The sequence below is a fragment of the Rhinolophus sinicus genome, chromosome 18 (assembly GCF_057876585.1).
Source record: "Rhinolophus sinicus isolate RSI-liver-muscle chromosome 18, RSI-T2T, whole genome shotgun sequence".
Classification (NCBI taxonomy): Eukaryota; Metazoa; Chordata; class Mammalia; order Chiroptera; family Rhinolophidae; genus Rhinolophus; species Rhinolophus sinicus.
In genome coordinates, this window is record NC_142518.1 from 116,209,572 (window position 1) to 116,234,294 (window position 24,723).

Sequence of the window (24,723 nt, forward strand, 5' to 3'; positions counted from 1 at the left end):
CACCTGTGAAATTCTTCCTTTACACTCACCTGTTCTTTCAGAGCTTGTCTCAAAAGTGACAAAATTGTGATCAAAATCCTTAGTTCCTTTTGAGCTATGAGGAGGGGAAATATGGTTTTTTGCTTTTAAAATTTCAGCCTTACTCAAAAGGCAAAACTTTCTTACTTTGAAACATTAAAAATGTATGACACCAAGAATACCTCTTCTTTAATGTGCAATGAATACTGTAGGAGATTTTTTTGGGGGAGGGGTCGTATAGTCTGAATAAAAGGCCACTTAGAGGCAACTAAAACCCTTCCTTGTCCCCTCTCTACCACCCCTAGGCTGTACCCTCTGCCCATCTTTGTGCCCACCCTCCTCCTCAAACTCCAGACCAAGTCTCTTTGTTATCTTCATTCCATGCCCAGAAGGTTTCCTGTCAAGTGCCAATGAAGGCAAGTTCTGAGGCTGTCCAGAAAGAATTCTAGCATCTCTCCCAATGGGTTCCACTGGAGGTTATCTCGTCCCAGAGTTCGCCTAAAGCAGAGCTTTTGTCTCGAGTTTTCTGTGCCATTACTATCATAGGACCAGAATTAAAATGTTCTCTCTAGTTATAATTACCACAATACCATGCTAGCCTCATGGATTAAGCAAGAGAGCCCTCATTTCTAATCATTTCCTTGACTTCCTTGTAGGGAACTTGCAATAAACAATGGGGGCCAAAGTGGGGTGTAGGGATCAACTTTATGCTTTAAAGATTAGCAGACTAAATAAATCACCCTTATTAAAGTGTAGTTTTCAAAGAGTTACAAACATGATTCATTGAAATATATAGTGATGACGTATCAAAGATTTATTGAACTCATTGATAAGGGAAACAGCATTGTGGTGAAGCTGGTTTTAAAAAAGATATGGGAGCCTGACAGTTCCTCAAAAAGTTAAACAGAGAGTTCCCATATGACCCAGGAATCCCACTTTTGGGTATCTACCCAAAAGAATTGAAAACAGGGACTCGAACAGATACTTGTACATGAATATTCATCGCAGCACTATTCACAATAGCCAAAAAGTGGAAACAACCCAAATGTCCATCAGCAGATGAATGGATACATAAAACATGGTCATATCCATACAATGGAATGTTATTCAGCTGTAAAGGGAGTGAATTTCTAATCTGTGTTACAACATGGATGAACCTTGAAAACGTGTTCAGTAAAAGAAACCAGGCACAAAAGAGCAAATACTGTATGATTCCACTAATATGAAAAATCTGCAGTAGGCAAATACATAGGGACAGAAAGTAGACTGGACATATGCAGGAGCTGGGAGGAATGGGCATAAGAAATTACTGCCTAAGTTTCTGTTTGGAGTGATGACAATTTTTGGAAATGAATAGTGGAGATGGTTGGGTAGTGGAGATAGTGGAGATAGTGATACAATGATGGGAATATAATTTATGCCATTGATTTGTACACTTAAAATGATTAAAATGGCAAACTGTACTATTTTCTAACTTTTAAAAAAATCTACTCCCTTTTAAAAGTGTTTACTTGCTCAAAGCTGCAGGTTTGATATGCTATTTAAAGAAAAAAGTTCATAAGTCTCCCAGCTCACATGTCGTTTGTTCCATACTTGATTGTGTTCTGTTCCTTGAGGACAGCTACCCAAGCCTTCGTGTCCCTGCAACACGCAGCACTGACCTAACTAAGCATTTGGCAGGTTCCTACCACGTACACTATGCTTGACTGAGGTCCCATCTTGGTTGGCAAGGTTCGGAACACTCATGGCTTTCCCTTTGTCTTTTAAAGAAACATTGAAAATGGACTCTCTGTCCTCCAGGGACTTACATTCTGGCTGGGGAAACAAAAGCAAGTGTTCTAGGTGAGTCAGGCAGACCTAGGACACTGTTGGCCCCTTCCTACTTATGTTACCTTGAACAATAAGCCTCGCTATCCCTCAGTTTCCTCATCAATGCAATGAAAATAATCATTCCTACCTTGACTACTTCATAGACGAGATGGGAGGTTCTAATGAAGAGAGCTGTGTAAGTGCTTGTGAACAAGAAAATGATATCCATATTTTAGTTAAATTATTCAATGAAGTTTAAATAACAACGCAAGGTAGCCAAGCTCCAAATGAGTTTTTGTGGTACTTACTAATGGGCAGGAATATTCCAGAAGGCTTGCTTAGGTGGGTCATGAAGCATGAGCAGAATTTCAATCAGGGCTGGGGGGAGGGGTAGCATACATGCACAGGGAGCACAAGGGAAGCAGATTGGATAAGGGAAGAGAGATGGGCACGTGCTTGAGGCTGGTGAGGAGACCAAGTGTGAAGAGGCAGTGGGAGAACCGCCAAGGCGAAGCCTCCGGTGCCAGGCTGGGCCTTCCAGCTGGGAGAAGTCACGGCGGCTCTTGAACAGAGGCGTGTGTTAGGAAAGCAAACTTTAGAATGTAGATTCCTCTAAGACTGGACTTCTTGTTCTCCTCATAATTTATTTTCCATTCAAGTGTTGTTATTACAAAATAAAACACAGACTCATTAAACAAACAAAAAAATCAACAAACATATTTGGAGTAAAAAATGGAAGTCCATCTTCAACTCACCCTTCCTTTTCCACACCCCTCCCCACAAGTTCCAGTCTCTTTCAAAGGCCATCACTCATTCCAGATCTTTTCCTATGACTATGCCTACATATGTCCGTATCTTTCTACATAAATGGGATTCTATCATGCATTTTGAATGGCTATATAGCATTTCTTAGTAAGAATGTACCATAATTTATTTCACCAATCCCCTACTGAAGATTTCTGCAATTAACTTTGCTTTTGCTTTTTTGCTTTTATGTCTTTAGAGTAATATATGCATGTGGCAAAAGAAATTCAACAGTATAAAATAGTATTTACTGAAAAGAGTAATCCTCCTGCCTCGTCCAACCTCAGCCCCACTTTAACAGCTCCCCTCTCAAGAGACAACCACGCGTACCAGTTTCTTGTGTGTCCTTCCAGATATGATGTGTGCATATATCAAAGTGTGGGAGAGAGAGTGTGTGTGTGTGTGTGTGTGTGTGTGTGTGTGTGTGGAGAGGGAAGGAAGGACAGAATATTCTATCATGTGGCCGAGCCACAATTTACCTAACTTATCTTCTATTGGAGGGGGTTATTGCCAGTGTCTTGCCATTACACACAGTAGTACAATGTATATCTTTGTTCATGCAGCTTCATATGGACTTCGTCTCTAGTAGAAATTCCTAGAAGTGGCGTTGTTGAGTAAAAAGGAATGTGCATTTCAATTTTTGACACATAATGCCAACTTGCCTTCCAAAGAAGTTGTGTCACCAGCCATGTATGAGAGTGCCTGTTCCTCCATATTGCTCTTTCCCCATCATGGCATTGTAATACAACTTTTTCATCTGAGCTGGGGAACAGGATGAAAGATGAGACAGTGGGCTGGGAGCATGGTCAGGGAAGGCAGACATTGCCCAGGCATTGCCCGTGGGTATGGCTGAGGATCTCATACCAGCCCAGTGGGGTATGTAACTACAGACATTGTGTCCCCAAGACCTTAGGTATGTAGTGGCACCCAGGAATTACTCATGATCCACGAATCCACATGGTATGGGTCTTTACCTGCCCAGAGTGATTCTTTTGGTTCTTGCTGCAGTCTTCCAGCTTCACACAGAACCTCTCTGGACCTCCTTCCGTGCATCAGCAGCCAGGACCGGAAAGCCTGAATGGCTGTGCTCATGTTCACACACACACACACACACACACACACACACACACACACCAAGAGGACACAATACAGAAGTCAAGACCCAGGTTCCCCAGTACAACTCCGGGCTTTCTGAAGCACAGCTCTTGTGTGTGGTCTGGGTTCCCAGAGACTGCAAGTAAGCTGGTCCCTTGTCGTAAGAACAAGGTGTGCTTCAGTTTCTTTAGGTGGCAGGGCATGAACGTCAGGATTTATGTATAGGTGATGGAGAGGAAGCCATCTCTGGCAGCTGCTACTCTTCACAAGTGATGCTGCAGGACTGCTGGCCACCACTCAGCTTCTCTCTGTCACGGCCTCTCCTGCTGCCCGCACAGCCTTGCTTTGCTTACTGCTGTCTCCCTGGGCGTCTCCTGGCTTCTGAGCCACCCCACTACATGGACCCCTCCATATGTCTATGTCACATTGAGTTCACCAGCAAAGGACTCTTGTTGAGTCACTTGGTCACTCGTTGGGTCCTCATTGCAGCACACTCAGAGGCCACTAGGCGCCCTCGAGACCTAGCTGGAAGATGACTATCCTTGACTCAGGCATAGGTTCCCTAGTCCATTCAGTTTTGAGCAAAACAACAGTGCCTGGCACGGAGTAGCCACTCAGCAAAATATTTATCAAATGAGTAAATAGTAATCCAGACTCAAGGAATCACTTCTGTCCACTTTGTTCAGAAGGGGCTTATGGGTGAGGCGGGCCCATAAGCATTGTAGGAGTCCTGTCTAATACATTCAGCTTAAGGCCACACTTAGCAAATCAATTCCCTGGCTTTCTGATATACTTCTATCTGCAAATGTTCTATGGAGAAGAATGCAGGCTTTGTCAGCAGACAGACCTGAGTTCCAATCCTGACTATCACCAGCTCTGCAGCTTTCGGCAGCTTCCTTGACCTCTCCTTGCCCTCACCAATAAGAGGGGCCTTAGAATAGCTGCCTTGCAGTGTTTTTGGGGAAACTCGGCTAGACAGAGACTGCAAAGTGCCTAGTACATGAAGGTGTTCAAGAGGAATTATCTGTTGTGATTAGTAAAGTCATTTTTTTAAGTTAAACCTCTGGCTTTATCGGTTAAGCTCTCAGTAAATGAATTTCTCAAGTCAAACACCACCAGGCAGCATAAACACTTCTTCTTATGGATGTTCACGAACAAAGGAAAAAGCCCTTTTCTTCTTTCTTCTCTTTCTTTATTTCTTTCTGCTGGTCATTTAGTTTTGACGCAAGGCAAGCCATCTCCTCATTTGCTAAGATTCTTTTCAAATACTTACGAATTCTGTCTCCTTCTGATAGTTGTACAACCTGGGTTCTAATGCACTGAGTATCCCCTGGACTATTTCGGCATTTTATTGGAATTAATTACCAGGAAAGGGCCTTTCCCTGCAGACGTGGGACTCTGGCCAGGTCCCTATGTGGCAGTAGTGAGGGTATCTCCATCGAAGACACATGTTGTTACAAGCGCCTTCATGGTAGCTGGTCCTGTGCTGTGGGTTCTTTTCTGTCCATGCATGGATGTTGAGAGTGTTTCCAGTGTGAAAGTATAGTTACTGGATCAAATCATATGTGAATTGTTACTTTGGATAAACAGCAGAATATTGCCCTGAAGAAAGGCTTCAAATGTACACCTGTATCAACATGATGGGTCCCATTCCCTTCCCTCAGAGGTGCACACGGGGCTTCAACTGATCCTATAAAATTTTATGTCTTTCAGAAGAAGGTTCTGGGGAAAATGTGTTTGTTCCTAGTACTTTTATGTATGCTTGAAATAGTTCATGATCTAAAAAGGAAACTGAGGCTCAGACAGGTTCACAGCCCCACTGGAGCCCCGACCCAGTTGGTTAGTGGTGGGCAGAGCATCACCGAGACCTCACATTGCAGTTCACTGAGAGCCCCTTGTCTCCCAGACTCCAGTGTAAATCCTTGGGTAACATTATGATTCTTGGATTCCAGGCCAAAGAAGATGACCCCCAAATTTTTGCTATTGTCGCCCCAATGCTGGAGCCTGCCAGCCCACCAAGTTTACTCAGGGGTATACTTGAACTAAGTGTGATGAGTGCTTGGGGCAAATGTCAGATCCTGGAGCCATGAGCCTGACATTGAGACATGGGTGTGGCGAAGCAACAGCCTCGCAAACCTCTTTCTGGAACTGAAATTTTGCCTCGATGTCTCCTGCCAGCAGCATCGCCCTGATCAGTGACATAATGGGGGCCGTCAGGACTTATCGGCAGCACTTGGAATAAAACAGAAAGTAGGAGTGGTAGGAAGGGCTGTCCTCAGTGCTTGGCCTGGTTGCCATGGTCCCCAAGCACTATTGTTTCCTTCAACCATTCGTGGCATCCATCAGCAGGCAGGACCCAGAGACTCTTTGAGGCAGACCAGGGAGAAAGTGGTTAACCGAAAAGACAAGACAGAGTAGGGAGTAATTAAACAAACAAAAAGAGTGAGTGGGAAGGATTTGGTGTACAGAAATGTGAGGCCTAGAAAACCGATTTTTTTTAAGGAGTCTTCCTGAGATGTGATGGATGAGTGGCTGAATCAGAGTTAGCTGACAAGTGCGCATTATGTAGCTGCCATGTGTTATGAGTACAGCAACTCTGTGACCTGGATTTTCCAGCAAAGTCCCAGTTTCAAGTTTTTGATTCTATTTGTCAGGCCAAGAATCCTGGTTTGCGCTTCAGAAAATAAGGTCACTGTAGTCTAGTAGCTCACTAGGTCACCCAGGGAAGGCTGCTCTTCCTGCTGAGAAGGGCGTCTCCGCATGGGGTGTACCGCAGACACAGGCTTTGACCCCCACAGACGAGAGTTTAAATGCACTCTGCATTAACTCTGCCAACTTGGGCGATTCTCGGACCCCCCATTTCCTCACCTGTGCAATGAGAACAATAACACCTGTGACACAGGGTTATTCTGAATAACAAACGACATGTTTACCTTTAAAGGTGAATGTTAGTTGTTAAAATTCATTCCTTCATTCAACAACTAAGTGTCCACTGCATTCCAGGCATGAGGCCAGGCCTGGGAATACAGAGGTGAGCAAAACAGATATGGTCCCTTCTAGCGTGGAGCTTTCAGCCCGGGCTGGGGGGCAAGGGGGTCGGTAGACATTAGTCAAAGACTCACCCATCCAAGGTCCATGCAGGGGAGACACAGGGTAGAACTGTTGTTTGTAAAAGCTTCTGTATAGAGTGAGGGGGCATGAGAAGGGACTGAAAGCCATTAGCAGGCTCTGTCAGCGACAGTAGCTTGGACTAGGGCAGCGGCAGTGCCAGTGAGAAATGGTCAGAATCTGGATCTATTTTGGAGGTAAAAGCAATGGAACTTGATGGACTGCCGTTCGGGAGTGAGGAAGAGGTACCTGTGTTCCTAGGCCAGGGGCCACAAAGCCGGTCCTGGGCTACTGAGCGTTACTGTGTGGACGCTGCGTTTCTCCTCTTCCGCCTCCTGTGCAGCAGTGCAGTTCCAGTCCTTAGGTCTGGAAATCTGTTCACTGGACTTGCTCTTAAATAAGCATCTAGTATTTAAAATTGAGCTTTTGCCAATGCGGTTTATAGATGACGTAATACAGAATTGTACACCTAAAATCTGTGTAACTTTACGAACAATTGTCACCCCAATAAACTTTAATTTAAAAAAAACTTTCAAAAAAGAAGATAAATAAATAAATAAAACAAAATAAAATTGGGCTTTTGTGTAAATTAAAAAGCCAAATAGATGGCATTCTGGCTTAGTTTCCATGAACTGAGGATACTGAGAAAATTCTTCACTCTAGGTGGTCTCCTCAGGGACCGGTATACGTTTTTTTCCATTGGACTCCTTTCAAACTTCTGGCTCAGTGTTTTTCATGCTAAGATGCTGAAAGAGAAGAGGACCTGAAAGGGGAGTGGAGATAGGAAGGGTCAAAGACAAGGTTGAGTTCCATAACAATAGTTAACCACACTTTGTAGTTTTCAAAGGAATGTCCTACTAATTATTTATTGTCATGTCTTGACTCCCAGTCCACTGCTTTTGCTACTTACTGCGCTGCCAGAATCTTCACTTTTAGGGTGAGGAGTGGCAGGGCAGATCTCTCCATGAAAAACAAAAAACTTCCAATAGACATTCAAGGCCTTTCTTTATTGAAGCAATTTATTTCATTTGCATTGAAAATGATTGTTGAAAGAAAATTTGGCATTTTCCCACACCACTTGTCCCCACACACTTCAACAGGGCTTTCATCTCCCAATCCTTGCAGGCCTACCCTTCAGAAGCTATTATCTGCTTGACAATTGGCTGGGACGCTTGTGTTTTTTCCTCTCTCAATTAAACTCTAAGGACTGAGGTTCACATCTCTCCTGGAGCAAACAAATCTTTTGTTATACCTGTTTCCCAGAAGCTGGAGAGCTTTTTTCCTTTCTCCAATTTCTATACTTGTCTTTCCAAAACACTTGACCCTCTTGGTTATTTTTAACTGCAGATGGCAAATTAAATTGGTTTCCCAAACTTGGACCAAGTCTTCTCTCCAAAGCCCATTGCTTTTACCCTGCCTCCACTCATTCCTGAACTAGGAAAGAAAAAAAAAATCACACATACATTGTCCTAGGTTGTTATTTTTCTCTTTGTAAGCTGTCTTGTCTTGACATGAATGTGGCAAAATCGCTAGGGAGAAGTGCTAGGGTGTATTTCCACTGGGTAGGTTTTTCTCTCCACAGTTGGGTAGGGCTGACATGGCCACCTTAGATAATGGTCTCTGTACTTGAGCATTAATCCAGCATAGCGCCTTCCTCTTCTATGGGAAGACAGAGGTAACAGATGTTCCCCATTTACAGATCCTGTGGGTTTTGAAGGTGAGAGGAAAGAGAAGGTGAGGAAATGAGTGGATATAAATGGAGAAATAAGAAAGAAGAAGGTGAGAGGGGTGTTTGCAAGTAGAAATAAAGCTATGGAAAGAATAAGAGAAACTCTGATTTTTATTGAAAAATATTAATTCTTTATACTAGTATAGAAACTATTATAATAAATTATATTCCAATATGTAAAATATAAATGTATACTATCACACTTTTTGTTAAAACTTGAAATAGTACAGAAGGATTAAAGTGAAAGTTCCTTCACCCTCCCTCTCAGAGCCCCCCTCACACCCACTAGGACATCTATGGTAACACTTACTACTTGTGTGTCCTTGCACACTTGTTCGGTGCACATATAAACATACGTGTGCTTTCTGTATGCACAAATGAGACCATACTATGCATGCTGGCCCATTCCTTGTCAACTTTTTTCTTAAGCTCAACAATACCTCTCTGAAGTTTTCCCACTTCTGCTCATAGAAATCTACTTCATTCTTCTTAATGGCTGCATGGGAGCCCATCATACGGATGCCCTGTGGTGGGCGTGACACATCCCTGTTGATGGACATTTAAATAAAATCCAAAGTCCAGTGCAGCTCTACCCAACAGAACTAGAATGTGAACCACCTATGCAAGGCACCTATGGTGTTTTGAATATTCTAGTAGTACCCACATTCCCCCTACTCAATTCAAATGCCGCCATTATTCTACTCTAAATGCCCACGTATACACGAGTTTGTTTGGGTCTGTTCTGGTTCATTCACCAATTCACCAACTTCTATATCAGTATCCCCCATTTCCGGTAACCACATTTAAAAGTAAGAAAAAAGTCATTTTAATATTTGATTTAATTTAATATATCAAAAATATTTCAACATAGAATCAACATAAAAATGATTAATGAGACATTTTACATTTTTCTTTCATACTAAATCTTTAAAATGCGGTGTCTTTTAAAAGACACTGCATGTTACACTTACAGCACATGTGGCTGGTGGCTACTGTGCTGGACAGTGGAGTTCTAGTAGGCAGAGGTCCAAAATGTCACCAGAGCTGTGTGTCTCTGTGGTGGGCAGAAATGGATTAGAATGGCAGAAGCTGAGGACAAAAATGTCAACTTCAACGATTGGGGCAGCCCCTGGGGCCTCCCAAAGCCTTGGTAGGGCCCTGCTCCTGTACCCCCCTGGGCTCTAGCTCTGCTGGCCACAGAGATAAGAAAAGAGCCCTGAGTGCTCAGGAGGCGATTATCTGGGGCTGTCACAGGTTCCCCTTCCTTTGCCTCAGAGGTGTCTCTGTTCACAGCCTCAATGTGATCAAGCCCCATTTCCTCTTTTTCACAAACAGAGTTGTGTGGCAATGGCGCTCTGGGGAAAGCCCTGGGCAGGGTGTGGTGGGAGGAACCCACATCTTGGCTTACTCAACTGTGAGATCTTAACCCAGTAGCCCCAGAACAGCTGTGGTCCCTGGCGGCAGTGGTAACAGTCATGGCAGCACAGCCTGGAGCCTGCAATGGTGAGCTCAGGCACAATTGCATACTGCAAGGGGATTTGCGTTGGGGCTTGAGGTTGGTGGCTGGTGCTTGGATGAGTGGTGGCAGGAGGAGGCAGGAGGGTGCAGCAGGAGGCAGGTGGTTGGAGCGCACTGGACACAGGGAAGCTAGTTTGGGCCTGGCCTGAGCCAGGCCAGGTTTGGGAAGCATTTGGACTCCACAGCAAGCTTGATGGCTCACCCCCAGGTAGGTAGGAAGCTGAGAAATGTGATTACACCCTGAAGGGTAGTGTGCTCTCCTTGGGCAAAGGCGGTAGCCCCGTGCCCACTGCCAGACTGATTTCCAAACCAGCCCTACCCCAGCCTACCCTTCCCTCTACTGGCCAGCCACAAGTACCACCAAGCCCACGGCAGTGGGCTGGGCCAAGGGCTCAGAGTGGACTCAGCTGCAGAAGAAAGGAATTCCTTTCTGTGGCAGTCTGGGAGGGAGCTCTTCCTCACCAGCTTCACCTCCCAGTTTCCCATTGCGTTCTTCTTTGACTCTTATCGCTGCCTCCTCTAGCCCCGTGGTTTCGAAATGCTCAGAAGTATCAGACTCCTGACACACCATGCAAAACCCAGCTGCTTTCTGCCTGGTCACATGAGCTGGAGCCTCCCAACAAGTTAGGCCTGGACCGGAGGGATAGGATTAGGAATACAGAGCAGCTTCACAGCAAATGAAAATCCCATATGTATGCAGATGTCTCACCCCAGCTTCTACCACTCCAGCCCCGTGGCCAGCTGGCCAAAGGGTGGAAGCCCTGCTAATTAAGACTCTTCCTTGAATGTTGGTAGCTTGGTACCTACTGCAGAGCTTGGCACATACATGGCAACTACCCAGTAGAGTTCTGTTCGATGGATGGGTGGATGGATGGATGGATGTGTGGATGGATGGATGGTTGGATGGATGGATGATGGATGGATTGACAGAAGGATGATGGATGGATGGAAGTGTGAATGAATGGATGGGTGGGTGGATGGATGGGTGCATGGATGGATGGATGAGTAATGGGTGGGTGGGTGGCTGGGTGGATGATGAATAGATGGATGTGTGGATTGATAGATGGATGGATAGATAGATAGATGGGTGGGTGGACGGATGGATGATGGATGGATGGGTAGAGGTAGATAGATGGATGGAGAGATGGAGGATGGATGGATGGATGAATGGATGGATGGATGAATGGATGAATAGGTGGGTGAATGGATGGATGGATGCATGGATGGATGGATGGATGGATGGATGGATGGATGGATGGATGGATGGATGGATAGTTGGGTGGGTGGATGGATGGATGGATGATGGATGGATGAATGGATGGATGGGTGGATGGGTGCATTAACATGCTCTGATCTTGTCTTTGCTATACTACTTGCTCCCAAAGCCATAAAACTAAAATTTGTCACATCATCACTTCTGGTGTCTGCTACTCCAGTCACCTAGGCCCCACTAATCTCCAGTAAGAAAAGGTGTTGAGCATAACCAGCATGGGGGTTTCTGAGAGAAGGCTGAAAGAACAGTTCCACAGGCTTGCCTCCCCCGACATTTTTGCTTTTCGGGTCCGCTGGGCTGAATCATTCTACCTTGAGAATCAATAGAACGGGGCTTGGGTTCAAGTGTGAACCCTGCTGTTTTGTGTCAGCTGTAATCTTAATCACAGGTCATTTCACCTCTCCGAGATTTAGTACTCTGAGCTAAAAATATCTATCTGGGATTGTAGTAAGGAATCAATGAGAAAATGTATGAGGTTGAACCCTATGAAATCGTCCCCAAACAGTTGGATACCAGTAATTGTGTATGGATCAACCTAATATATAAAGTGCTTTATAAAGTGTGAAGCACTATAATAAGTAGCCCTATATAAGTATTCAGTATTCTTAGGAGATATAATTTGAAAGTCAGAATATTATTTTTGCAACAAATTACTAATTAATCTCTTTCATCAGAATACTAACAGAAGCAACCACCCCTCCAGCAATTACAGCTGTAGGCATTTCCTGGAAAACGGGGACCAGGTATTTTTAAGAGACTAGACTGGTTCCTGGAAATGCCTCCTTACTGTTGCTGCAGATACCTTGAAATATTGTCATACTCATGACTACTTAGAAGAATGGACCCGCCACTAGGTCATGTTACTTAATGTGCTAATAATGAAACATGTTACTCTATCACAAAATTTAAAACATGCGTGTATATATTGACAACTGTCTTTAAATATAATTGATTGGGGTCAATAGTGCAAGGACAGGCAGAAACTTGATGCTGATGTTTCCAGCCTGACATTCCAGAGATGGTACTGGCATTAATAGAAATAGAGAAGTCAGGAGGAAAGGCTGATTAGGGTCATGGGAGAGGGTTCTGTTTTAAATATATTAAATTTGGGACCAAAAAAAAAATGGACATCCAGGTGAAATTGTCCACCCAGCTCTGGGAAATGTAAGTGGACAGACTGAGAGAGTGGCAATGGCAACAGGAAAGATTTGGGGGTCCTCCTTTGAGATGGCCAGGGAAGCATTTTGAGTCATCAAGAGAGAAAGGGCAGTGAGAGAAAAGAGGCTGAGGGAAGGGGCTGTCATAGCCTGGCTTGTCCAGGAAACAGCTCTAAGGCAGAGATTTGCATGCAGGTTTATTGGGGAAGCAGGATTGGTCAAAGGCAGGAGCTCTGAACTAGGATACTCCTTCAGATGGTCCCAACTGAGGCTGGGTGGCTGGGCCTTTTCCCCCAGTCACCCTGGCCCCCCATCTATTGACTGCTCTTTGGATGCCGGCTGTCCCCCAGGGAAAGTGTATTCATTACCTTGGAGAGGGACTCAACTCTGAGCCATCAGCAATATCCCTTACAGCTCGGGGAAAGAATATTTTCGTCCCGAATGGGGGGTCGGGCAGCTCAAGTGCAGCCCACAGCCAGTTCTAGGGGTCCTGAAACTCAGAGTCCTCAGTATGTCTTCCAAGCCCTCCCATTTGGGTTGAAGCTGGGTGGGATGGGATGGGGGAAGTTGGAGTGAGCTGAACTGTCGCCATCTCTGCAGTTTATTTTCAAGAGGTTACCAAAGTAAGCAAACCAACCACTGCAGAAACAGGCTCTGTGGGCACTGTGTCCCTCCCTTCCTTGTTGGTGACCCATCTCTCAAAGAGGGGATGTCACCACATTTGAGGTTAGAGCCCTGCTCACAAGGCCTGCGGGCTGCCCAGGAAATGATACTGTTAGAGCTTCATTGTGAAAGAGAGAAATGTAAAAACTTGACATTCGATTTTGACTTTCATGTCCTTATAGCAAAAAAGCAAACCGAATAGCAATGGAACTGATTAGGCATAAACTCTCCCCCAAGTTTAAAATTTAGAGTGCTGTAGGAAACTTGAATCCAGAAAAAAATCATTCATTCATTCATTCATTCCACAAACAAAGAACAGCTTCTGAGTTTACAAAATGATACACGGAAAGACCAAGTGTGGCCTGAAGCCCAGTTTTTTGTTGTTATTGTTGTTGTTCTACATAGTTTAAAAAAATAAGTTAGTTGCAAGTTCACTTTTTAAAATTTTTTATTAAAAGTTATTAGGGTGACATTGGTTAATTTTAAAAAAAGCTTCTGCAAAGCAAAGGAAGCCATCGACAAAATAAAGAGACAACCAACCAAATGGGAGAAGATTTTTGCAAACAGCACATTCAACAAGGGGTGATTAATATCCAAAATATACAAGGAAATCATGCAACTCAACAACAACAACAAAAACAAACAATCCAATTTAAAAATGGGCAGAGGACCTGAAGAGACATTTCTCCAAAGAGGACATACAAATGGCAAATAGACATATGAAAAAATGTTCAACATCACTAATCATCAGAGAAATGCAAATAAAAACCACAATGAGATATCCCCTCACCCCAGTCAGAATGGCTATCATCAACAAGACAAATAGTAACAAATGTTGGAGAGGCTGTGGAGAAAAAGGAACCCTCATACACTGTTGGTGGGAATGCAGACTGGTGCAGCCGTTATGGAAAACAGACAGCTTACTTTTTAAAAAATCCTAAGATCTGACCACAACATCAGGCCAGACTGAGGAGTGCTACTGCTTGTTGGTGGGCATGCAGCTCCCTAGTTCACCTCATGCCCCATTCAGCCTGTGTGTATCCTTAGGCTGGGCCCTGTCATGTCAGTGATGCTGGATGGTGTCAGGGCTCTGCTCACAGGGCTGTGCCCTTTGCTCACTGGCTAGTGTGGGACCTGGACTTGCCAACCAAGATGTGGCCGATCCACATGCACCAACACACAGAAAAGACAGAGTCCTGTGGGGCTTTGGGAAAGGAGCCACATATGTGGTCAAGAGAAGTGGGGAAAGCTTCACCAAGATTCTAGGAGGACAGATAGACTTCCGTCGGGTGGGAAAGAGAACCTGTCAGCACAAAGACATAGTAGGTGCTGGGAATGGCACTTCTGAAGGAAGCGCCATGTGTGAAGTGGAGAGGGGCAGAGGCCAGATGGAGGAGGCCTCGACAGCCAGGCTTAAGCAACTAGTATTGTATGCTGGCGGTTTGGAAGCAGACGCATGAGCTGGTCTGACTTGTGTGACTAGGAGAAGACTGGCGGCCCATGGAGGGCAAGATCCAGGGTACAAAGAGCAGGCAGCGGGTTCTTGCAATTGTTCAGGTGAGAAGTATGTAGCTTTGATTTGGGGAGGTGCCAGTGAGTGGGGAAGGAGCAGGTTGAAGGGGGATTTAGGAGGTCAGATTCATAGGTCCTGGTCATTCCTCCAAGTGGGAGGGAACAATGACACCCCACAGCGCACTGGTGAGCTTGGTGGTGACAGCCACAGCAGTAGGTGCCCTTCGTGACGTTTGCACCTGCCCATCCATTAACGCCAACCTACTGTCTGTCCACCAGGCAGCCGGCTCCTTGAAGAGCTCCCTAACTTCCCTCCTGGCACCCTGGCACAGTACAGCATTCTGACCTTGGCCGTAAGGACAGCAAGGCATTATGTAGGCAGTACTCACTGTGTGCCAGGCGGAGGAATTGTCACATGGAGACACTCTGAATCCTCAAACAGCCCAAGGAAGTTAATGCCACTCTTACAGCTTTTTACAGATGAGGACACTGAAGCTCGTGGAGGTGACATGACTCTCCCAAATCACATAGCCAGTAAGTGACAGAGCAAGGATCTGAGCATATGCGCTCAGAGCCTACACTCTGCTGGCCGTGCAGGCCAGAAGACTGGTCGCCAAGCACACAGACCTAGTGGTACCTCACACTGGACACCACCAGGCGTTAGCTAAGCTTTTGGGTTCTGAGAACTTGGGGGAATACAGGCCAGGTGGAGAAGAGGTGAACAGAGTCCAGGTGGCCAGCATTGCAGGCAATGAGGGACAGCGGTCAGGTCACACAGGGCCCTGTCCTTCCCAAACCATTAACCCTCCAATAACTTCCTGTTGTACTGACAATCGAATCCAAATTCCTAATGTAATCTGGCTCCTCCTGTCCTTTCAGACCTGTTTTCTTACCAAGCCCTACCCTCACTGTGCGTCAGGGCCTTTGCATGCTCTTCCGCCCTCCTCTGTTTGCATGGATGATTCCTTCACTTCAATGCCAAGTCCCTGAGGGCTGGGACTGTGCCTGCCTTGTCACCACTGCCTATGTGCCCAGTACACAGAAAGGATTTGTTCAATGAATGAACCAATTTTTGGCACCTACTGTGTGTCATGTGCTTTGCAGATAGATATTTATTCATTTAATCTTCAAACCATCCCTATGAGAGAGGTGTGATAATTATCCCCATTTTGCAGAGGAGGGAAGTGAGGCACAGACAGGTGACGTGACTTGCCCAAGGTCACAGGGCTTTGAGATTCAACCCCGGCTTCCACTCCGAAGTTGAGAAGGCCCGGGGCTTTCTCCTTCCACAGGCTGTTTCACAGGCTGACGTGGGCTTCTTCAGGAAGGAATTCTAGCAGTCCCGGTGGCCTCTCAGCTGGGGTTGTTCACTTTTTCATTCTTCTGTATTAAAACCCCCATAGATTTAGAGAAGTAGCTCAGAAAGCAGTGAGAAGGTCATCCGACCCCAGTGGAGGGCTGAGCATCCCCTGGTGTATTTTCTCCCTCAGCAACAGCTGGAAGCTAGTTAGGAGGGACATAACCTTGGTACTCGGCCCCCCACCCCCAACTACCGATTCAAACCAGCCTTTTAACAAGGTCCCCAGGAGACTATGCACAAAAAGTTAGAGAAGTACGGCCTATGAGAGCGGCTGGCTCATCACCAGACTGGAGCTCCCTGAGGGCAGGGCTGTGGATTGTGGGTGTATCCCCAGGGTCCCTAGTGGGTACTCAGTCGTGTTGCAGGAGGAAATTTGTGAAGGAATCTCGTGACATACAGCCAGCTTAGGCACAGGGAGAATGATTTACTATGCACATTGTCACCCTCTCCTGCAAGCTGCGCCACACAGAGGCCCCGCTCTAGGCTCCCTCCAGGCCTGTGGTCCCATAAGGGAGGCCCAGCAGCCGGGACTTTGTCTTTATAGGCCTTAGACTTAGGACAAGATGCAGAACGGGCTTGTCCCCTCCCTGTTCCCTCTATCCTCCAACCCTGAAAACCCCAGGGAGGAACTTGCTGTGTTTGTCGCTCCCTTCACTCCGAGCATGGCCTCCTCAACACACGTAGCCACCCAAATTCCCATGCCACTTCTCAAATGGCCCCCTGGAAATTCAAGTCCCGTCCAACGTACAGAAGCTGCTGCCAGATGCTGGCTACCAAGCCCTCACTGAGTGTGGAACCAAAATAAACCCCTGTTGATATGGAAACGGGTCGAATTATTTTAAGGAAAAAAATAGCTCCTTCGTTAAGTCATGTTGTCATGGCAACCGGGATTAGGAAAATAACTTGGCCGAGGAGGTTATGTGCAATGTTTTGGGACTGAGAGTTTTCAGGATCATGGAAAACAAGTTGGGAGCTCATCTCCCCATCCCATGGCTCTGCCCCGGGGAAGCGCATGAGGGTCAGCTGAGGACTAGCCTGTCCTGCAGGGTGGGTTTGCTTGTGCAGGGCAGCTGGGGGCCGCCCTCAGGGGCCCTCCTGTGCTACTGCACGCCGAGGTCACAGAAACATGTGGGAAAGGAAGCTCACCGGGAAGAGGATGTCCTGGCCAGAGGTCCAGATCTGTCTGCACGAGGAATCAGGGGAAGGTGGGAGAGTTGTGGAAAAATAATCGTCACTCTTGACACACTCGCATTCGATCCCCAGAACAAGCCTGCCAGGCATGGTGGTCATCTCCGGTTTGCAACTAGGGAGACTGAGTCTCAGGCCAGCGGAGTGGCTTCCCCAAGGTCACACAGTAAGTACAGAGCTGGCATTGGAATCCTAGGCTCCACTGTGGCCTCTGCTGCAAAGTCAAGGGACTATTAAGCTGACACGTGAAATCAGGCTATTCTATTATGCTTTCATTCACTCAGTGTAAAATGCTTTATTGAGCACATACTCTGTCCCCAGCCCTGAGAAGAACACAGATGTATTACACTTGCTTTTTGCCATCAAGGAGTCCGAAGGGGCGTGGGAGAGAAACCTTGCCGTAAGCTGGGTACCGATATAGGCAGCAGGGAGTGCCACAGGCTTTTAAAGTAGGAAGCAGACAACAGAGGAGAGGGGTGGGAGCACCTGATGCCCCAAGGATTAGGAAGGGAGGGCAGTCAGAGGGGCAGCTTCCTGCCCAACAACTCTGAGCACCATGAACCTTGGCAGCTGCAGAGTTTCAGAGGTGTCTTGGGCCCCTTGGAAAAAATAGGCTCCATCCCACTCAGCCAAGTTCTAGATTAGCATTAAATAAATAGCGCCTGAGGGGGGACAGGGCTTCTGAACCCCACGGACACCTGAGACCCCTGCAGGGGACTTACAATACCAATAGCTGGGCTTCACTTGCAAAAGGAGTCCCCATTATGTGTCCAACATTGTCTCTAACTCCTACAACACACCTGCCTTTATAAATGACAGTGAGAGGCTCGGAAGCCTTTCACCCTCTTTTCTTTCTAGCCTCGAACAGGCAACTGTTGTGACATTATGATCCCCCTGTTGGCCTAAGAAAGAGCCCCTCACTCACCCCAAGACTAGGTCTGCAGAGCCCACCTCGAGGAGTAAATCTGCCATCCATTGGACATCTCCATTCTCATGTAATCCTCACTGCGAGGAGAGGCCTGCAGGAGAGGAGGGGTTCTTAGGAGAGAGCCAGCTGAGGCTGCACTGGCACTGCGCACTCAGTCACATTCCGAATAAGGAGTGGATATTCACAAAGGCAGTTGGCTGAAGGGAGAGTCACTTGTTTATTCATCCAACATGCATTTTCCAAGCACCTACTGTGTTCCAGGCTCTGTGGATATGCTGGTGACCAAGACACACAAAGTCCCTGGCCTCAGGGAGTTTACAGCCCAGTGTAAGGCAAGCAGATGGTAAATAGTGACATCGATAACCAAAAAAAGTTTCAAATGGCGGTAAGCGCTCTGAAGAAAAGCAAGAAGAGGGATGTGGCCAGGGCGACTAGGATTGCAGAATCAGAGAAGGTCTACCTGAGGAGGTGACATGCGAGAGAGACCCAAATGAAAGAAGAAGCCACATAACTGGTGGAAGACTACTCCAGGCAGAGGCGATGGCCCGTGCAAAGGCCTTAACGTGAGAATGAGCCTGGCGTGTTTGCAAAGCACCAAGGAGGCTGTAGTGACCGGAGTAGAACAAGCAAGGAGGGTGGCAGGCGATGAGACCAGAGAGGGGCTGGCGGCCAGCTCATGGCAAGGACTTTGCGTTTTAGTCTAGTGTGATGAGTGCCAATGGGAAGAGGATCTGATAGACTGTGTTCTTTAATAGCAGGTTTGTTGAGCTAGACTTCACCCACTTAAAGCACACAATTCAGTGGTTCTTAGTACATTCCCACACATGTGCAGCTATCACCACTATCTAATGCCAGAACGTTCGCATTATCCCCCGAAGGAAACCCTGTAGCAATTAGCAGTTACTTCCCACTTGTACCAACTCCCAGCCCCCAGCCATGGGTAACCACTAGTCTATTTTCTGTCTTTATGGATTTGCCTATCTGGACATGTCATATGAATGGAGTCATACAATGTGTGACTTTTTGTGTCTGCCTTCTTTCAACTTAGCATAAAGTTGTCAAGATTCATCCATATTATAGCACATATCAGAGCTTCATTCCTTTTTATTGCCAAATAATGTTCCATTGTATGACTATATCACGTTTTGTTTATCCACTCATCTGTTGATGGACTTTTGGGTTGTTTCCACCTTTGGCTATTGTGTATAATATTGCTATAAGCATTCATGTACAAGTTTTTGTGTGGATATATGTTTCCAATTTTCTTGGGTAGATAACTATGAGTGGAGTTACTGGGTCATGTGGTAACTCTATGGTTAAACTCTATGTTCAATAGTTTGAGGAACTGCAGTCCGCTTTCCACAATGGCTGCAACATTTTACATTCCCTCCAGCTGTGCATGAGGGTTCCAATTCCTCCACATTCTCGCAAACACTTATTATTACCTGATTCTTGTCATTCTCGTGAGTGGGAGGAGGTATCTCACTGTGGTTTTGGTTTGTGTTTCCCTGATGACTAATGCTGGTGAGCATCTTCTCCTGTTCTTGTTGGCCATCTTGTGTATCTTCTTTGAAGAGATGTCTATCCAGATCCTTTACCTGGTTTTGGATTGGTTTGTCTTAATTATTGAGTTGTGAGATTTTATATATTGTAGATACAAATTCCTTATCAGCTATATGATTGGCAAATATTTTCTCCAGCTCTGTGGGCTGTCTTCATTTTCTTGATGGTGTCCTTTGAAGCACAAAAGTTTTCATTTGAATGAAGCCCAATTTATCTCTTTCTTTCTTTCTTTCTTTGTTTCTTTCTTTCTTTCTTTCTTTCTTTCTTTCTTTCTTTCTTTCTTTCTTTTTTTTAAAGATTTTATTGGGGAAGGGGAACAGGACTTTATTGGGGAACAGTGTGTAATTCCAGGACTTTTTTCCAAGTCAAGTTGTTGTCCTTTCAATCTTAGTTGTGAAGGGTGCCATTCAGCTTCAAGTTATTGTCCTTTCAGTCTTAGTTGTGGAGGGTGCAGCTCAGCTCCAGGTCCAGTTGCCATTGCTAGTTGCAGAGGGCACAGCCCACCATCCCTTGCGGGAGTCGAACCGGCAATCCTGTGGTTGAAAGGACACACTCCAAACAACTGAGCCATCCGGGAGCTCAGTGGCAGCTCAGCTCAAGGTGCCACGTTCAATCTTAGTTGCAGGGGGCGGAGCCCACCATCCCTTGTGGGACTCGAGGAGTTGAACTGGCAACCTTGTGGTTGAGAGCCCACTGGCCCATGTGGGACTCGAACCGGCAGCCTTCGGAGTTAGGAGCATGGAGCTCCAACCACCTGAGCCACCAGGCTGGCCCTATCTATTTCTTTCTTTTGTTGCTCGTGCTTTGGGTGTCATATCTAAGAATTCATCGCCTCACCCCTGACTTTTGAAAATGATTCCTCTGGCCATTGTGCTGGGCACACATGAGAGGCAGGGCTGCAGAGTAACGAGCCATAGCAGGGATGACAGTGGCAGTGAGGGGTGCACAATCTAGCGTCCTGATTGAGAACTGGGCTCTGAACCCTGCAGAGTGGCCCAGACCCAGGCACAAACACTGGCATGCTGTCCTCATTGTCTTGCATTTACTTCCTGCTCCTCTTCTGGTTTGAACATAGTAGTTAGGTTGGGAGGTGATCTGGGGAGGGCCCATGTCATGCTCACTCAGTGTGGGGCCTAAGAAGAAGCCCTTCCTGTTCCTGGGCCTCAGTTTCCACATCTCTATTATGTGAGGGGTCTGGGTGAGGGCCTCTGGCTGTCCACGGGCTCTGAGTCTGCACTTCCCCATTCTCACAGGGTGGCTGAACATGGCTGGCAGAAAGTATTTGTTGTGGGAGTGAGAGTTTCAGCAAACCAGAAAGCAATATTTACAGTGTGATCCCATATTTGTTTGGCAGAAGAAATTTTCCAAAAAGATACACCTGAGGTACCAGCAGTGTTGGTCTCTGGTGGGTAGGATTATGTGTGTTATTTTCCCCTTTCACTTTGCTTGTATATTCTGATTTTCTACTGTGATAAACATGCTTTGGTTTTATAATAAGAAAAAAAGGAAGGCACAAAAGAAAGAAATTAAAGTTGACAATTTTTTTAAAGAGAGACGTTACCTAGGAGCCATTAGCAAGGAAAGGGAGCAAGAAAGGTGAGCAGGTCATTCCATCACCACTGGAGCCGATGGCAGCTTTGTCAGTGCACCTTTCAAATTGCAAAGTGCGCTCTCTGCCAAGGGAGCTTGGTTGTCCCAGAAAGTGGACTGTGAAGTGGAGACTAGTGTGCAGGAAGTTTATTAAAGAGGCTCTTGGGATCAACTGCTGTGGAAAGGGGGTAAGGAAGCAGGGTTGTGCAGAGAGGATAAAGTAAACTATACCACAGTCCCGATGAAGGCTTCAGTCAAGGTCATCTGCAGGCTGGGCTCTGGTGCTGACACTGCCCCTTCCAGTCATCCTGAGTTACGTCCCTGGAGGGAGATGTGACATTGGGCAGGCAATCCCCAAAGAGGGCAGGCAGCTCTGCCAACACTTGCAACAGAAAGTTTTCTGTCCACTATAAGGGGTCTGTCTGGCAGGGGTGACCTCCGTGAAGGACAAGGTCACAGGCACATGTTAAGGGGGAATTTGAACTCAGGAGGCCCAGCTCTGATCCCCATTCCTGAGTTGTCTCCTCAGGCAGTTACCTGAGGGCCATCGATGGGCCAGCCTCTGGTTTCCGTGCTTCCCAGGATCAAAACCATTGCTCCAGGCTTTTTCTCCTAAGGTCCTTTCATTGCTCTGGAATGAAGACAAACTGGAAGTATTATTGGCCCCATTTTATCAGTGGAAACCTGCGTTCAGAGCGGAGACACAGCTATGTCGGGATGAGGCAGATTCTCAGGGCCAGCTCTGTGTGACTTCAGGTCTTGCCCCCTTTCCCTGGGGACAGAGCTGCCCAAATTTTCAAGTGATTTGTTTTGTGGTCAGACGGACCAATCTGTTCCTCCTCATTAATGCTGAACCAGTCTGTTCCCACCAACCAATTTCCAGATGAGCCAGTGTCACTCCTGCAAATCACAAAGTGAAATATGGCGTAGTTGACATGACACAGAATGGCCCTCACTCTCTCGGAGGATAGTGGAGCTTTCTGGCACCCAGGACAAGCCTGAGCCTACCCAGTTTGGAAGGACATGGGAGACTGCAGGCAGTCGGCTGAGTGAATCTTATTAACCTGTGAGATCAATTGGCTGCAGGCGCCAGTCAAGTGACAGCAGCAGTGGGGGCAGCCTGGCAGCTAGGGACTGATTTATCAGTCCTTTTAATGGATGGGATGGCATTTAGCTAATTGAGTCCAAGACTGGCATGAATGAGCCGTGTCTTCAAGGAACCCCCTTCTGATGTGGTGCTCCTCGGTGGATGTCCCGCCAGTGCAGAGGGGTGAGGGAAGGAGAAGACGGTAAGTGATGGCCCGTTCCTGACCCCTGTTAGGACTGGTCGGGGGTCTGGGTGCCTCTGAAGTGTGTGCCAGCAGCCTCAGCAACCCTTGGGAACTTGTGAGAAATGCAGAACCTGGGACTCTGCTCCAGGCCTACTCGATTAGAAACTCTGGGAGCAGGGCCCAGCAATGTGTTTTAACAGGCCCTTCAGGCAATTCTGATGCTCCTTAAAATATGAGACCCACGGGAGGAGTTATGAGCACAAAGTCTGGTCCAACTAAGGAACCTCAGCAACAGTACCGATGAGGGCTGGCCTCAGTACAGTGAGGACAAGTGGAGGTGGGCATGGGGGCTGGGCAATAGACTCATCCTCAGGGAGGGCAAAAGTTTCCAGCCGAGAATCAACCTGTGACAACTTGACTGACTGCTGGGGAGAAGTCTGAATATTTGGCCAGAGCTTGAACTAGATCTCTATCTATAAAATCCTGGCGTAAGGCTAAGCATAGCTGACTTCAAGATCAAGATCCAGGTCAGATTACTGGGGTGGCTGCGTGTGGTAAGCTTGAAAGTCCAACCACATGTGTCACTTTCAGCCCCACTTTCCTCTTTTTAACTATGGTACGTGGAACAAAGAAGTCCCAGTAAAAGTTTCCTAAGATCTGAATATGGTGCTTTTCTCTATAGAGTGTTTCTTTGCACCCCAGTAACCAGGTGACCTTTAATTGGTAGCATACCTGTTGGTAAGTTGTCATGTGGAATCTACTAACATACACGAGAATTGCTGCAGTTTATCACATAGCTACCTTGAGCTCATTTTGTGGCCTGTGTTTTGATGCTGGAGTATGCTGCTGAAGTATGTTTCTGACTTACCGAGGTTCTTTTTTTTTTTTTCCTGGTAACAGCTTTACTTAGACATAATTCAGGGATATGCCATATAGTTCACCCATTTAAAGTGTACATTTCCATGAGTTTTAGTATCTTTAAAGCATTGTGCAGCCATGCAACAATTTTAGAACATTTTAAATACCCCAGAAAGAAACCCTGTACCCCATTTCTCCTCACTTCCCTCCCCTGTCCCTGGCAGCTACTACCCAATCTACTTTCTGTCTGTATGGATTTGCCTATTCTAGATGTGCCATGTAAATGGAATCTCATAATGTGTTGCATTTAGTCACTGGCTTCTTTCATGTGGCATAATGTCTCCAAGGTACATCCATGTCGTAACGTGTATCAGAGCTTCATTCATTTTTATGGTTGACTGATATTCCATTGTGTGGAGGGCCCACATTTTTTTTATTTACTTACCCATTTACAGGTTCATGCACCTTTGGGTTGCTTCCACTTTTAGGCTATTGTAAATACCGTGTTTCCCCAAAAATAAGACCTAGCCAGACCATCAGCTCTAATGTAATATAAGACCCAGTCTTATTTTACTATAATATAAGACCATGTCTAATGTAATATTATAATATAATATGATATGATATGATATGATATGATATGATATGATATAATAATAATATGATATAAGACCGGGTCTTATATTAATTTTTGCTCCAAAAGACACATTCGAGCTGATGGTCTGGCTAAGTCCTGCATCTGTAGCCATTTCACACCTACTAGGGTTACAATGGTCTCAATAAGACTTTACTATAGCCCCAATGGCCTGCATTTCCCTGATGACTAATGAGTGTCTTTTCATGTGTTCATCAGCCATTCTTTGGAGAGATGTCTATTCAGGTCCTTTGCTCATTTTTTAATTGGCTGGGATAGATGAAAATCTGGAGCAAGAGAAAAAGTATGCCACTATGGTAATGATATCTACCATCACTATAAGGCCATGTGGCCCTGGGAGGGAAGTTAGGCTCAACACCAATAATCACACTTCCTGATTTCAAAAGTATGTGTATCTTTCTATAAATAACCCAGCTGGGCCTCTGATAGGGACTATATTGAATCTGTAGATCACTTTGGGGAGTATTACTACCATCTTGACAATATTAGGTATTTTGATCCATTAACATGGGATATCTCCATTGTTTTCAATCTTCTTTAATTTCTTTCAACATATTTTCTATGTGTACAAGAAGTTTTCAGTGTACAAGTCTTGTACCACTTTTGTTTCATTTATTCTGAGTT

At 45.9% G+C, this 24,723-nt stretch overlaps 1 protein-coding gene across 8 annotated transcripts in view; it reads left to right on the forward strand.

The window, feature by feature from the left end:
- NHSL2 (NHS like 2) overlaps positions 1-24,723 on the forward strand; it is a 187,411-nt gene that overhangs the window by 133,557 nt on the left and 29,131 nt on the right. The window contains exon 1 of one of the 8 annotated variants that reach the window (XM_074324041.2): positions 10,019-10,066. The exons of the other annotated variants lie outside the window; for them this stretch is intronic. Coding sequence (XP_074180142.2) covers positions 10,039-10,066 — 28 coding nt within the window. The 5' untranslated portion in view covers positions 10,019-10,038. Of the gene's footprint in view, positions 1-10,018; positions 10,067-24,723 lie in introns of those variants that run through there. 8 annotated transcript variants of the gene reach the window in all.